This window comes from Prunus avium, chromosome 3 (assembly GCF_965620075.1).
Source record: "Prunus avium chromosome 3, drPruAviu1.hap1.1, whole genome shotgun sequence".
Taxonomy (NCBI): domain Eukaryota; kingdom Viridiplantae; phylum Streptophyta; class Magnoliopsida; order Rosales; family Rosaceae; genus Prunus; species Prunus avium.
Genome location: NC_142286.1, coordinates 36,244,396 through 36,258,393, shown reverse-complemented (window position 1 = coordinate 36,258,393; position 13,998 = coordinate 36,244,396). Strand labels below are relative to the sequence as shown.

At 38.6% G+C, this 13,998-nt stretch overlaps 4 protein-coding genes across 6 annotated transcripts; 3 read left to right on the top strand and 1 right to left on the bottom strand.

Annotated features, from left to right (window-relative positions):
* The first annotated feature begins 1,378 nt into the window (after positions 1-1,378).
* On the top strand, positions 1,379-4,899 carry LOC110759633 (uncharacterized). Its single transcript, XM_021961719.2, has 5 exons — positions 1,379-2,126; positions 2,433-2,578; positions 2,776-3,052; positions 3,647-3,919; positions 4,218-4,899. The coding sequence occupies exons 1-5, from the start codon at positions 1,818-1,820 to the stop codon at positions 4,695-4,697; spliced, it is 1,485 nt and encodes a 494-aa protein (XP_021817411.2). The 5' UTR covers positions 1,379-1,817; the 3' UTR covers positions 4,698-4,899.
* Positions 4,900-5,194: 295 nt separating this feature from the next.
* LOC110759641 (DUF1262 family protein (DUF1262)) lies at positions 5,195-6,622 on the top strand. 2 transcript variants are annotated; one of them, XM_021961732.2, is made up of 3 exons: positions 5,195-5,610; positions 5,711-5,763; positions 5,860-6,622. In XM_021961732.2, the coding sequence occupies exons 1-3, from the start codon at positions 5,294-5,296 to the stop codon at positions 6,564-6,566; spliced, it is 1,077 nt and encodes a 358-aa protein (XP_021817424.2). In that variant the 5' UTR covers positions 5,195-5,293; the 3' UTR covers positions 6,567-6,622. The 2 variants fall into 2 exon arrangements, with proteins under 2 accessions (XP_021817424.2, XP_021817419.2); XM_021961727.2 differs by having other exon boundaries at positions 5,711-6,622.
* A 73-nt stretch (positions 6,623-6,695) lies between these two features.
* LOC110759654 (protein translation factor SUI1 homolog 2-like) lies at positions 6,696-8,780 on the bottom strand. The gene is made up of 5 exons (XM_021961745.2): positions 8,608-8,780; positions 8,050-8,134; positions 7,256-7,461; positions 7,112-7,165; positions 6,696-6,962 (listed from the first exon to the last, which is right to left on the bottom strand). Exons 2-5 carry the CDS (start codon positions 8,084-8,086, stop codon positions 6,918-6,920), a joined length of 342 nt encoding a protein of 113 aa, XP_021817437.1. The 5' UTR covers positions 8,087-8,134; positions 8,608-8,780; the 3' UTR covers positions 6,696-6,917.
* Positions 8,781-9,182: 402 nt separating this feature from the next.
* TSBTYPE2 (tryptophan synthase beta type 2) lies at positions 9,183-12,112 on the top strand. Of its 2 annotated transcripts, XM_088249823.1 has the most exons (7): positions 9,183-9,447; positions 9,584-9,697; positions 9,982-10,309; positions 10,401-10,617; positions 10,803-11,340; positions 11,422-11,520; positions 11,617-12,112. In XM_088249823.1, the coding sequence occupies exons 1-7, from the start codon at positions 9,378-9,380 to the stop codon at positions 11,871-11,873; spliced, it is 1,623 nt and encodes a 540-aa protein (XP_088105949.1). In that variant the 5' UTR covers positions 9,183-9,377; the 3' UTR covers positions 11,874-12,112. The 2 variants fall into 2 exon arrangements, with proteins under 2 accessions (XP_088105949.1, XP_021804398.2); XM_021948706.2 differs by lacking the exon at positions 9,584-9,697 and having other exon boundaries at positions 9,185-9,447.
* Positions 12,113-13,998: the final 1,886 nt, after the last annotated feature.

Below are 13,998 nucleotides of genomic sequence, written 5' to 3'. Positions count from 1 at the left end.
GTGCTCCACACCGGCTCCCAGCACCTTCTATTGCTCCTTATCTTTCTTCCCCCTAAGCAAGTCACCAAGAAGCCTTGCAAAGTTTCATCCTGAAGTTACACTATCCGATGGTACTCAAGCCCACACTTGTTTGATCCCTTACCAAATAACTCGAGCGCTTCGTTACCTCGTTACAACTTGGAATGGGAGGGTTACGATGATATTGTCCCCATATCCTTACAAATAAGAGATAGTTTGTATGAAAACATGTAGGGATACTCATTCCCACGAGTATCAACTCATACAATAGAACATTGCTATTGTGAAGTTGGATGTGTTGTCTTTTATGGATCGCATTGTAAGAAGCAAGGTCGATAGATTCATATTGTTTCTCATGGGGATGTTCCTTTAGCTCCACCAAGGAATGATACGGCTGACAAAAGTACAAAAGTCACGATGAAACTATTTCCCATTTGTATATGATCTATATACTGAATTCCTTTTAGAACAACATATATATACTAGATTCCCATTAATTTAGGGCCTAGAGCATTGCACATCTAGATGGAATCTTTTTCTCTTGAGCATACTCCTCCTCATGATGAACCTCATCAATATCAGTATTTCCTAAGTCTTTTATCAGTATTAACAACACAGAACAATTCCATTAAGATAAGAAAACTGAAATCATAATTAATAACAAAGCATGACTTACCTGACCAACTAGGGAATGAAAATGGAGTTCCAACACTTCAAACTCAGCTTTCACCACCCAAAAGCTGTCGCACAACATGATAAATGTGTTATTCAATTCCAACAATTGTTGATAAGCAAATGCAGGTTTCCTGAAATTGTATTGGACTAATCCCCAACCCGAACCCTCCTCGTTTATACCATATTTAATGTAACTTCGGAATATCTTTAAAATTAAAACCATATTTGATGTAACGTACAATGTGGACACAATATAATTAGTGTTCATGAGATCTTCAAGGATCACAACCCTAATTAAGGAAATGAGTCTTCTCCCAGAATGGTTTGCATTCCAGTTACAAATGTTTTCTGTGTAGTGCACTAAGCTAAAAATATTTAAATTAAAAATAAAAGATAAAGTCAACGGAGTCTAGTACATGACTTTGACTTTCAAATTACATGTAGTCTCAGGTTCGAACCTTCATGACACCTTAGTAGTGTTTGTGAGAAACCCCCCTCCCCTTAAAGTTTAGACTATATCTTATATTTATATAATAATTGCAAAGATATAGAACAAATCAAACAGAATTGCTAAGAAGATCGCTCACGGGTATTTTTCTACCTTAAAGATTTGATTTTAAACACAAATATAATAAAATAAGCACTTGGATTGGATGTTCCATAATCCACACAGGAAAATCATAGCCCGCGGGTAGAATAAGAATTTCCAGGTAGCCATACACACCCTTTGTCTGACTGAGAATCTCATCCCTTGCTTTCAAGTTCGAACCTTTACACAAATGGAGAATAAAGTGGCAGAGAGAAGGGGGGCTTTTGCCTGGGCTGGGCTCTTGGAATCCATTCGTCCAAAAAAATCCTCTCCGAACCCAATATCTTCCTTCCCCTTATTCCAAAGAGACCAAGAATCAAACGTGGGCTTATCAGCTATAGCATTCTCCCTAGTCCCTCATGTGCCCTCGATTGCTCGTCTACTGTCGGAGGTCAGGTACTGTTCTGTAGCAGCGACGTCGTCTATCAGGTACTGTTCTAGCCTCTGGAGCTGAGTCGTTAAATCTTTCGTTCCAGATCGAAATTCGGTGGGGGGTGAGCGAATTAGGCAACTATGTTCTAGGATATTATCATACATGGGTAATCCTCAGCAGCCAAAAAGAAGAGTGGCCTTTTTGTTGATTGATGGTGTGGGTGATGTGTCAATACCGAAGTTTGGATTTAAGACTCCTCTTCAGGCGGCCAAAGTACCCAATTTGGATGCCATAGCATCCGCTGGAGTTAATGGTCTAATGGACCCTGTTGAAGTTGGTTTGGGTTGTGGAAGTGACACAGCTCACCTTTCTCTATTGGGTTATGACCCTAGGGTATATTACCGCGGCCGAGGCGCATTTGAGTCCATGGGTGCTGGATTGGCAATGTCACCTGGTGATATTGCATTTAAGGTGAGTTTTTGTTTATTTCTTTGTAAAATGGTTTCTCTGTTATAACTATTATCCTGGATGAGCAGTTTCAATTGTTGCACTGCCATAAGATGCAATTATTTCGTTCTTATATGCAGAAACTTGGGAGTTAATGGTTATTGGCCCCGATTCAGTTGAAGAAAATTTAGCTGACATATTAGCATTAAGGACGACTATATCATTTTGACTTTATGTTACTTGCTATTGATGCTCTATCCTTCAGGTTATGCTTGTTCTAGTAGAGGACGCTGTTCCATATAATAATATTTGCTAACTTTTGATCTTTAGTCTAATTTTGCAACCTTGGATGAAAAAACTGGAATAGTCATCAGTAGGAGGGCTGACAGGCATTTTGAAGAAGAAGGGCCCATACTGTGTGCAGCACTTGATGGAATGAAACTGCCATCTTTTCCTGAATATGAAGTCAGAGTCAGGTGCAGATGTTTATTATAACTGCTGTGTGGCTTCTTATTTGATGTCCTTGTATGTATCTCTTTTGCTGGGCGATGAGATATTTTAAAACACAACCTCCCTTATGCAAGAAAGTTCACTAGTCATCAAAATTAATGCTTAAGCCTTGTAATTTTTATAATGAAGTAGAGTAAAACTAATGAAGAATTATTTGCTACAGGTATGCAACAGAACATAGATGTGGAGTGGTTGTTAAAGGACCAAATCTAAGTGGAAATATATCAGGAACAGACCCGTTGAAGGACAACCGTTTACTTTTGCAAGCTGAAGCTCTAGACGGCACTGATGAGGCGAGGCACACAGCTAAAGTTGTTAATGAGTTATCCAAGGAAATATCATGTATTCTCGTTGCTCATCCACTGAATGCAAAACGAGCTGCTGAAGGGAAGAACATAGCTAATCTTGTCCTTTTACGAGGATGTGGTATTCGAATTGAGGTCTGTTGTCTCAAACCTTACTTGATGTTCATATTGCATCATGTAGAACTTTTACTTAGCGAACCATATGCAAGCAAGCATCTAACCTGTTGGCTGTTGCATACACCTTTCTCTGCTGTTATTAGTCGGTCAGACAGCCACTAAGTGCAGGAATAGCCCCCCTTTAGAATTTTTACTGTTTATATTCATAATCCTGATTTTGTTCTGGGGTTGGTTTTTTAGCTTTACCCTTCTGATACTTCAGTATTTTTCTATGGTAAACTTCTTATATTTGTTCTTTTGAGCAAAACAAAAACTGGTGGACATTGGGGGTTAAAAAAGGTCGCAGGCAATTCTTAAACTTCTCAAAACTTGTTGTTTTAGTAATGTATCCTGAAAGTTACTGCACATATCATTGTAGGGATGTCTGTTTTTGATAGGATATTGAAGGCCTAAGAGATCTCCAACCAAAAAGAATAACCTTGGGCCTAAGCCAAATGTTGGTCTTACAAGACCTCAACCCTTTTTCTTATGTTTGTTTGGGAATTAGGCAACAAATGGTTCTGAATATACATTTATGTCTATAGTTTTTCTTTTCTCAATTACATATTTCAGGTTCCTCCATTTGAAAAGAAACATGGGTTATGGCCTTGTATGGTAGCTCCCACAAAAATCATTGCTGGACTGGGCCTATCTCTTGGCATTGATATCCTAGAAGCGCCTGGAGCAACAGGAGACTATCGAACACTTCTAACTTCCAAAGCAACTGCAATAGCTAAAGCACTTTCAGCTCCTCTACAGTCTTGCCCCAATGTGTTTGTACCAGGGGAAGATGAGCACAAACCAGGTCGATCAGATGGCTATGATTTTGGGTTCCTTCATGTTAAGGTCAGTGATGTCCTCAGATTCTACATCTCTTCATTTTTCTACCTTGTCACATGCAACCTCTATTCCTGCCTACTGAAGCAGTCACATCATTATTAATTCATTTAACTGAAGTTACAGGGTAAACTGATGGCAACAAAATAATTGCTTGTCTGTAGTTTTCTAAAGTTGGATGCTGTGCTTCCTTAATTTTTATGTCCCAGCTAGACTTGCTTACTGATTTTATTGAGACATCAAAACTTCGGTCAAGTAGTTCCCTTCATAATCGGTAAATGAATCTCTGTTTTGTTTTGCATTACAGGCTATAGATGATGCAGGTCACGACAAGGCAACCATCTTCAAAGTCAAAGCATTAGAAGCTGTAGATCGAGCTATTGGTCAGCTGGCCAGGCTCCTTTGGGAGAATGAGTCAATAGGAAATTTCGAGTATTTCCTTTGTGTCACTGGAGACCACTCTACCCCAGTTGAATATGGAGACCACAGCTTTGAGCCAGTTCCATTCACTATATGTTCGTTGAAAGATTTTGTGGATGCGGTAGGCGTGGAAACCATCTTGGGAGGTTCTCTTGATCCATTTCCTCTTCCAACTGTAAAAGATGGTGAACATCTAGCTGAAGATGTGAAGATTGAACAAGGGGAGAGAAGCAAACAGCCTCGAGCTTTCAGCGGTGATTCAGTTTATGAGTTCAATGAGATTGCAGCAGCAAGGGGATGCCTTGGGCGCTTTCCTGGTGGGGAGATGATGGGTGTAATAAAGAACTTCCTTAAGCTAGATGCATGAGCTGCTCTAGTCTGAAAGTTGTTGGTGCTGCCATTTTACTTTTGGGTATGCCCAAATAAGGTTTATCTTAATTGGCAAATGGCTACAACTCGAATTTTGATAGCCTCCTCCAGTGATGTTTAGGGAAATAAGTCACTCTGTACAAGTTTGAATAAGCTGGCCCTAAAGGTTTTTATTTATTTGTTTCTTTTGTTGTGGCGCTTTTTATCTCTTGCATGGATCTCTTGGGATATGCTTCTTTTCTGGTATATGGTAATTACTGGTCACTTTTGTAGGGTTGGTGTAAGGATGGGATAATTTTAATTCTCTTATAAACATATCCACATCTCCTTTAAAGGACTAGAACTTATAAAGAACTAAATTTTAAAGTGAGTTGCATGTAAAATATGGCACAAAAGAAAGTGGATCATAAAGTTTCTTTATTTACTTTATTTTCTTTACTTGCATTATGAAATAATTTTAGACACCTCCACTTCTTTTCTTAATTCATAAGAATTTTTTTTTGATGAAAGCTTAAAAAACCCCCTTCTCCGCTGCTCTCGCCCAACCCGCATCCACACCACACCAAGACCAATAACACACACACCAACACAAAGATGTATGTAACAAGGCCTCTTTCCATGTACCGGAAATCTCCGAGCACCCTTTCCATAAAGCCACCTGATGCTCCACATTCAGGTTATATGGTGATCACAGATGAAGAGGCAGAGTCAAAAGACACATCTTGTTGGGGCCTTTGCAAGCGTGGGAAAGTGAAAAAACTACCCTTCCCACAGGACAAGATTCTGACCATTGTTTATACATCCGAGTACCAAGAGGCAACCACGACGAAGGTCTGGTTCATCCCAGTTCTTGATCAACCTCTGTCTTCTAACTGCTACTATGTTATCAGAGCAAATGGCAGGCACAAAGGGTAAGCTCTTCTCTTATAGCCCTTCTCAAAAAGTTTAACTTTACTTTGGCCTCTGCTTAATTTATAATCCAAGATGAATTCTGTTGTGTAATCTTTGCAGGAAAGCATGCAGATGTTCTAGAGAGAGGGACATGACCAACTGCTGCATTAGAGGTTTCTTGAGAGACAAAAAACCTAAGGTTTTAAATTTTAGAGACATATACCAACAAGTTAAGATTCATCGTTATCAAGGTGGTGGTTTTTTTGCAGAGTCTCTAGCTCCTGATGGTGTTCCACCAAAATTCCTAAAGAAAAAGGGATGGAAAGTGCGTAGCTCAAGTATGTACCGGAATCAATTAACTGATGCTTTAGGCCTTGACGCCTCCCTCCGGTCTCGTCTTCCGGACTTCAATTTTCCCATCTTTAAAAAGCGTTCGGCTTCTAGTGTTGTGGGGAGATGGTACTGTCCATTTGCATTTGTGAGAGAGAAAGCAACCATAAGACACCAGATGAAGAAGTCCAAGTTTTACAGAATAACTCTTGAGCAATGGTGGGAAGAGATTTACTCTCGTGGGAATGTTAATAATGAAGGAAATGTTGTGAATGTGAGTGTAGATGTGCAAAGGGAAGTGGCTTTGGTATCTGCCACAGAAGCCGTGAAGGACGACAGGAATGGCCGTACTGGGTTCACCTGGTTCAAAGCTTATAACCCACATAGCAAGAAAGTGGTGAGTGTAGGTTTGAGTTCAGCAATTGTTCAGAATATGAGATGGGTTTTAGAGGCAGGAGGATGGGTTAATGGGGATGAAATGGACGTCAGAGTGGAGAGGGTAGAAGAGATTACAGGTGAGAATAGGTGGAGGAAGTTTGGCTGTTATGTTATGGTGGAGAGTTTCTCCTTGAGAAGAATGGATGGAAGTTTGGCTTGGAGATCTGATTTTAGGCACACTGATAAGATTCGATGTAAATGGGAATAAGGTTTTGTGATAGATTGATGTCAAGGTACCAAAAACACAGATCATTTTTGCGTGTACTCTCTTTATTGTGTATTAAATATCTGACGACTCTTAAAGTTTCACAAGTTTAGTGGAATTCAAGTCATCAAATGGAGAAACGAACTTTAATATATTTTCAAATTCAATACCAACATAAGAACAATTAAAGACAGATTTTGTCAAACATTCCATAGTGACGACACATCACACAATTTCTTGAAAATTATAACACTCCTAAAATACAGTGCACATAGCAAACTTAGGTGATATAACATTCAGATAACTAGATCTCAACCGGTAGACGGTATTGTGCAGAGATTTAAATGCTGCAGCTCAGAAACCATGAATTTTGATATTGTCCTTCTTCACAATGCCAGCCTGTAGAAAAAATAAAAATAAAATCAGGAACTTGATTCAACCAGATTGTTGGCAGCTAACATCATCTGATAGATAAGGAAACACATCCACAATTTATCAACCCCACCAACAGAACATTTAACATCATTATAATGCGGTGGATAGTTTACCTGGACTAGGAAACTAGATACATTCTTTCTTTGATCACCTTGAAGTTGAATGACCTGCACGTGAATAACAATGCGAAAATTAGTGATCAGTTAGAGAAGGCCATGAAGAAAATTACATTAACCTTTTAAGAATTAAACACGCACCTGCCCTTGCTCTGGGTCCTGGACAACTGTACCATTGCAGCAAAATTCCTTCTTAAGGTCTTTGAGTATTTTGTTGTAGCTAAATTCCTTTTTCAGTCCCTGCACGGTTGTCAGGCTTTTCCTACCATTTCGTTGCTGTATCCGAATGTGCACATACTCTTTTGTTCCAGCACCTGAATCCTCAGCATTTGCCTCAGCAAACGGATCTACACACAAGCATCAGCATTTTTTTATCAGATTTTATAGTGCATAAACCATGCACCTGAACAATGTCCAGTGGCTTCAGTCATTAAAATAGTAACCAAACCAAATATTTAGTTTCTCAAGCGTGCCCATTTTAGGTCAGTCTGACTCTGTTTGTTCAGGGGGATGAGGTTAGTTGGGCTGCTGAACAGCCCTAGTACTTAGGCGCTGATATGCTTAAAAAAAACCAGTGAATTGGCACAAGCATTTAAATCACATTTTATAGTGCATAAACCAGACACCTGAACTGACGTCTGATGGCTTCGTGTTCATAACTAAACCATTTAGTTTCTCAAAACTATCCATTTCAGTTGGTTTGGCTTGGTTTCCTCAGGTGGATACTAAATGTTGACATGCAAAAAATAACCATTTGCTTAAAGTGTACCAAGCACAGAAATCTTGAACATTGGCATCGTAAAATGATTCATTATGCATCTATGTATCAAAGTCTTCAAACACACACTCTGAACAAACTCGCATACAGAGTCACACAAGTGCTGCACAAATACAAACATACACGAATAAATTATAGAAATAAAGTATAAACATACCAAAGGCAGTAGGAATTTGGACGTCGAGCTCAGACATGAACCTTGGCTATTGACTAAGAGGGCCTTGCAACCAGAATGCTTAGACCTGGATCACATAAAAGAAAAATCTAAATCAGCATACTCCCTGAAAAAAGTATCTCAAGAAGATCACATAGCACAATCACATCGTTTATAAAACTGAAGTACTCATCTAATCTTTATGTCAACTGTCCCTAGGGTAGTAAATGCAGAACCGATCTAAAAGAAGTACTCTTTTTCACATTAAGGACCCAAAAACATTCGCCCCTAAATGAAAATCTCATATATTTAGATAATTTGAGAAAGAAAAAGAAAAAAAGATGTCTCCTTTTTCAGCTTAATCTGGAAAGTTTATAAGTAGATCTCCTGAATAACAAATAACGGTTTCCATTCGAGAATAAACAAGATCTCTAACTTGTATACAAAAAAAGCCCTAAGATTTGGATGAGAAATATTAAAAATTGCGAATTAACCATCAAAACCCTAAAACAGAGACATCAACAAATCCCTAGAAATCGTCGAAGTCAAAGGGCAAATTACCTGAGCAGATGATTATTATTTGGAATTAGGCAGGCGTTGAGTCAAACTGCTAACCCTCAAAGTCAGATAAGGCTGATCTCTCTCCGCCTCTCTCTCTCTCTCTCGCTCTTATTAGAAAGCTGTTTGGGAAGAGAGAAAAGCGAATAGAAAATCGGTTATAGAACGAAAATTGAGATGCCAAATAAAATAATAAATAGGGTAGAGGCGTGGATGGACAAATTTGGGTTAGGTCGGTTGCACAAACTATCACGTAGAGAGAGAATAGACAGTTACGTGCGTATTCGTACTCGCAAACACTACTCTCTGATCTGAAGGTGGTTGGGCTCTGGTTTGACACGCGTCAATCGAACAGGGCGAGTATAAAATCCTTCTTCTACTAAGCGAGTGCATGCATAAGGATATAAATGTAAATACACATAAATGAAGAATTAAGAATTCAGACCAAAAATAAATTCCTCATTTGGGCTTGGGCTTGGGCCTGGACCGGAATATAATTGCAAGACGGAGCTGGACCGTGTTTTACTACATAAATGACGTGTCCAACGGTCAAATTTAATTCCTGTCCCAATGCACCTTCATTTCAACAAGAACCAATACTATATAGTATATCCTTGCACATTTCCAATACCTGGAAAAACTGGAAATATTGTACTGCAGCTTGTGTGAATTTCTGAGTCAAAACCCTAATTAATTTCATCCTATAGTTCTCCATTTTTTTATTATCAGTTCATATTAGGTAGGAGCTTGAGTCTCCAAGAAAGCATCGAGGCATGGCCACCCACAGTCTCTTCTCTGCAAATTCACTTCACACAAAACCTTCATCAGGCACACACATCAAAGGTAGCTTCTTTCCCTAATTTTTTCATGTTGGAGAACTTTTGGTTCTGGGTTTCAGCTGATTTTGAATTTCTTGGTTGCTCATAAAAAATATGGTGGAACCTGGGATTTGTTTCTGTTTTTTGTATTTTTGGATCAGTGGTTGGAATGTACGAGTACTTGTCAGATTCAGAGGAAATGGGGAAGAGTGGACTGGATAAAGATCTTTGTTTACTCTACCAAAGGAGAGAGAAAATTTCTAAGTATTATAGAGGTTGTTGTTGATATTTCCTTAAGAAAACAACTCATCCTGCAACATTTGCAAAATTTATTCCAAAACCCATTATTTGGGTTGTAACCTATTGTGATATGCTACCAAAAGTTGAATCATATACTTATGACTTTTGAGTCTGGAATTTTTTTTATTGTTCTGCATCAACATTTTAAAACTCAATGTGAAGTCATTTTCAGCCCATGCTCTAGCAGTTTATTGTGTTATTAACAATGTTTTAGTGTTGCTTTCTTGTTATGTCGTCTTAACTACTTATGTTTGGCCAGTTCAGGAGAAATGGCTTGGATTTACTGCACTTGATAGAAAGCCAACGCATCTGAAACTTTCAAATGGATGTAGAGCAAGAGCAGCTCTCAATGCTGATCCAAGATCAATTGAAATCCCTCGTCAATGGTACAACCTGATTACAGATCTTCCTGTAAAACCTCCTCCTCCATTGCATCCCAAGACCTTTGAACCGGTAAAACCTGAGGATTTGTCTCCTCTCTTTCCTGATGAGTTGATTAAGCAGGAGGCAAGCAACGAAAGATTCATAGATATTCCAGATGAAGTTCGTGATGTATACAGGCTCTGGCGCCCGTCCCCTCTCATTAGGTTTGTGGTGCTAGTATGCGTTGCATTGTTTCTGCTGTAACGTTGTCCTATAAAATTGTTAGGATCTTCTTATCTTTTCAGTTGTATATAGGGCCAAGAGGTTGGAGAAGCTTCTTGACACGCCTGCAAGAATTTACTACAAATATGAAGGTGTCAGCCCTGCTGGATCACACAAGCCCAACACTGCAGTTCCACAAGCGTGGTATAATGCACAGCAAGGCATCAAGAAGGTTGTGACAGAAACAGGAGCTGGTCAATGGGGAAGTGCATTGGCTTTTGCATGCAGCTTATTTGGTCTTGAGTGTGAGGTAACAGAAACCTAAATTTGTAATTGGCTTCACATATTGACAAATTGAAGCACACATATGAACTTCATGAAATGATTGCCTACTCACTTTATGTCCTATTAACTGTATGAATATCTAATTTGACCCGTCCTTTAGTTTTCCTCATTATAAATCCTAGATATTTTACTCATTCTGATTATTCATAGGTGTGGCAAGTGCGTGCTTCTTATGATCAAAAACCATATCGCAGATTGATGATGCAAACTTGGGGTGCAAAGGTACACCCATCTCCATCTAACTTAACCGAAGCAGGTAGAAAAATACTACAAATGGATCCATCCAGCCCAGGAAGTTTAGGAATAGCTATATCTGAAGCCGTTGAGATTGCAGCCATGAATGCTGATACTAAATACTGTCTCGGAAGTGTTCTCAATCATGTTTTGCATCACCAAACAGTGATAGGTGAGGAGTGCCTAAAACAAATGGAGGCGATAGGTGAAACCCCAGACTTTATCATAGGATGTACTGGCGGAGGATCCAATTTTGCAGGGCTAAGTTTCCCATTCATCAGGGAGAAGCTGAAAGGGAAAATGAACCCTGTAATAAGAGCAGTTGAACCTGCAGCATGCCCTTCACTAACTAAAGGGGTATACACATATGATTATGGTGATACAGCAGGGATGACCCCACTAATGAAGATGCATACGCTCGGGCATGACTTCATCCCTGACCCAATTCATGCTGGTAATGAAAGTTAATGTCTTTGAGAGCTTGATTTCATGAAATTTACTTGTTCTTGTTTACAATTCACTGTTTGTTCAACAGGAGGATTGCGCTACCATGGCATGGCACCGTTGATTTCACATGTGTACGAACTGGGTTACATGGAAGCAATTGCAATTCCCCAGACTGAGTGCTTTAAAGGTAATTTAACTTTACTTTCCATAGTGTGGGAGCTAACTGTGGGTTAGTGAAGCGATAGAGTTGGACTATGATTCTGACTTCTTGGTTGTATTGCAGGTGCTATACAATTTGCTAGATCAGAAGGATTGATACCAGCGCCGGAGCCTACTCATGCCATAGCTGCTACCATTAGGGAAGCTCTGAATTGTAGAGAGACTGGAGAAGCCAAAGTCATTCTCACAGCAATGTGTGGACATGGCCATTTTGATTTGCCAGCTTATGATAACTATCTGCAAGGAAAGCTGGTTGACTTGTCATTTGAGGAGGAGAAGATACGAGCATCATTGGCCAGAGTTCCCAAAGTAGGGGGTTGAGGTTGGGCCAACAAGTACAATGATGCATTGGATGTAATTTGGCATGCATGGAATGTTGTTACTCAGTTGATCATGGATTGATGACAAGTCAGAAATTACAAATTAGGAAATTTGAATTATTCAAGATAAAAAATAATTAGTGACACTAAGGAACACCAATTTTTTATATTTTATTTTAGTAACAATGCAAGGACTATCCAATGGTCATTAGAGAATAAAATCATGCAGTTTAACATAACTATGTAGATATCTCTCTAGCACTAAATTACTTGGTTTATATTTGATGACTGTTTATCTTTATAGTTGATGTCAAAGGAATTTGAATTCTTAAAATCTGCACAATATTGAAAATTCATAAGATTACAATCTTGCAAACTTTTAAAAAAAAAATACAAGTGATAATTTAATTTACTAGGGAAGGGGAGTTATTCACACACAGTGGCGGAGGTATTTGAAGGCCTGAAGGGGCCTAGGCCCCCTTAAAAGTTTGATAATATTTGATGTTTGGTCCTCTATTCCTACAGATTTTAGGAATTATATATAATAATTTTGCTTGTGACCCCCTCAAGATGTGTTTCTCTTTCCAAATTAAGTATATATAATATTCACCACTTGACTGAAGGGTGTGAATCCATATGCCAGTTTTGGTTTTTTAAATGTCCCATCAATATATTAATAAAAAAAATAAAAACAGCCAAACAAATAAAGTTTCAAAAGTTTAGCACTGACTCAATTATAGATGGTTTTCGAGATATGAAAGAACACGAATGTTATTTTGATACCTAATTGAATAAACAATTATTTTCTGCCTTTAATTTTTCCAAACATTGTTAAAGTTGAAAAAGTGAAATTTTTTAATGTCTTGTTTGGAATATATGTTGGCCCCCCAACACATAAATTCCTGGCTCCGCCATTGTTCACACATGCTACCAAAGTGTTATAGGGGTTCGAACTTCGAACTTAAGACAACTGGTTTGCAAATTGGATTGGCAACTGTGCAAACTTTTATAAGTGTAAAGTTGAAATTTCGGAATTCCAAATTGTATTTTACAAATGTGGTATATATTTTTTTAAGTGATATTTTTAATTTTAAAAAGAAAAATAATTGGAAGCCCACTGAAATGTGGGCTACAGCTTTTGGGGAAGCATAACTGGGCCCTCTCTTGAATGTCCCGAATTTAGGGCAGGATGGATTATGTTGATCAATTTTTCGAAAAAAATACGCAAGTAAGCTCTCTTCTTCTTCTTCTTGATGTCATTGCTTCACATCATCATCTCTCTCTACTCTTTCACTAAGGGTAGAGCAGAGAGTAGAGAACAAAGGCACTTCAAATTGGGGACGTGGGGGCAGAGAAAAAGGAAAGAGAGGCGTATTTAATTTAGATTTTAAAAGATTTTAAAGAAGTTTAAAAGTTTAGGTGTATTCAATCACGATTTTATAGAAGTCTATTTAATTCTAGGTGTATTCAATTCAGACTTTTTAAACTCTATTCAAATTTGGATGTATTCAATCACGACTTTAAAAGACTTTATAAAAGTTTTGGTGTATTCAAAAACTCATTGATTTAAAAGGAAATACAAAAAGTGGTGGATTTCGTTTGATAATAGACTAATTTTAGGCCATAAAAAATCTTTGCTTCCTCTTAGAGATTTTGATAGATATATTATTTTTATTCTCAAGATATGATTTCACCACTTCTACTACCACCATCTTATCATGACTATCACCATAACCACCTCTGCCACCTCCACCACCACCCACTAACCTCTCCTTGCAAATAAGAAATAATGTGTATTAGCAGAGAATCAACCATTTCTCTTGAGCGGCCATCATTGAGAGCAAGGATCATCATTTGGCCTAAAGCCCATTTGCTGAAGTAGGTAACCTGAGGCCTGATTGGCAAAAGCCCGGCCCAACCTTTTCTTTAGGCCCACCAAGCCCATCAAGGCCCGGGCCAAAATAAAGGGAGGAAGAAAGGAGGAGGGGAGAGAGAGAGGCCACTATAACATTCCGGATTATCTGTCCATTGCTGCCACAAAAGTCCTCCAAAAACCAAAATAGTGAAAAATAATTCAAGACTCCATCTCTTGGAACTACGATTGCTGCTCACGTATTGTAAAGTTG

What these genes read in the sequence shown, in the direction of transcription:
- LOC110759633 (XM_021961719.2), top strand. Translation starts at nt 1,818, where the DNA reads ATGGGTAATCCTCAGCAGCCAAAAAGAAGAGTGGCCTTTTTGTTGATT. An exon ending in CTGGTGATATTGCATTTAAG is followed by an intron (nt 2,127 to 2,432) that starts GTGAGTTTTTGT and finishes TTTGATCTTTAG; the next exon opens with TCTAATTTTGCAACCTTGGA. An exon ending in TTGGGTTCCTTCATGTTAAG is followed by an intron (nt 3,920 to 4,217) that starts GTCAGTGATGTC and finishes TTTGCATTACAG; the next exon opens with GCTATAGATGATGCAGGTCA.
- LOC110759641 (XM_021961727.2), top strand. Translation starts at nt 5,294, where the DNA reads ATGTATGTAACAAGGCCTCTTTCCATGTACCGGAAATCTCCGAGCACC. An exon ending in GCAAATGGCAGGCACAAAGG is followed by an intron (nt 5,611 to 5,710) that starts GTAAGCTCTTCT and finishes TAATCTTTGCAG; the next exon opens with GAAAGCATGCAGATGTTCTA.
- LOC110759654 (XM_021961745.2), bottom strand. Translation starts at nt 8,086, where the DNA reads ATGTCTGAGCTCGACGTCCAAATTCCTACTGCCTTTG. An exon ending in CCAAATTCCTACTGCCTTTG is followed by an intron (nt 7,462 to 8,049) that starts GTATGTTTATAC and finishes GCTTGTGTGTAG; the next exon opens with ATCCGTTTGCTGAGGCAAAT. An exon ending in AGGACCCAGAGCAAGGGCAG is followed by an intron (nt 7,166 to 7,255) that starts GTGCGTGTTTAA and finishes ATTCACGTGCAG; the next exon opens with GTCATTCAACTTCAAGGTGA.
- TSBTYPE2 (XM_088249823.1), top strand. Translation starts at nt 9,378, where the DNA reads ATGGCCACCCACAGTCTCTTCTCTGCAAATTCACTTCACACAAAACCT. An exon ending in ATCAGGCACACACATCAAAG is followed by an intron (nt 9,448 to 9,583) that starts GTAGCTTCTTTC and finishes TTTTTGGATCAG; the next exon opens with TGGTTGGAATGTACGAGTAC. An exon ending in CCAGACTGAGTGCTTTAAAG is followed by an intron (nt 11,521 to 11,616) that starts GTAATTTAACTT and finishes GTTGTATTGCAG; the next exon opens with GTGCTATACAATTTGCTAGA.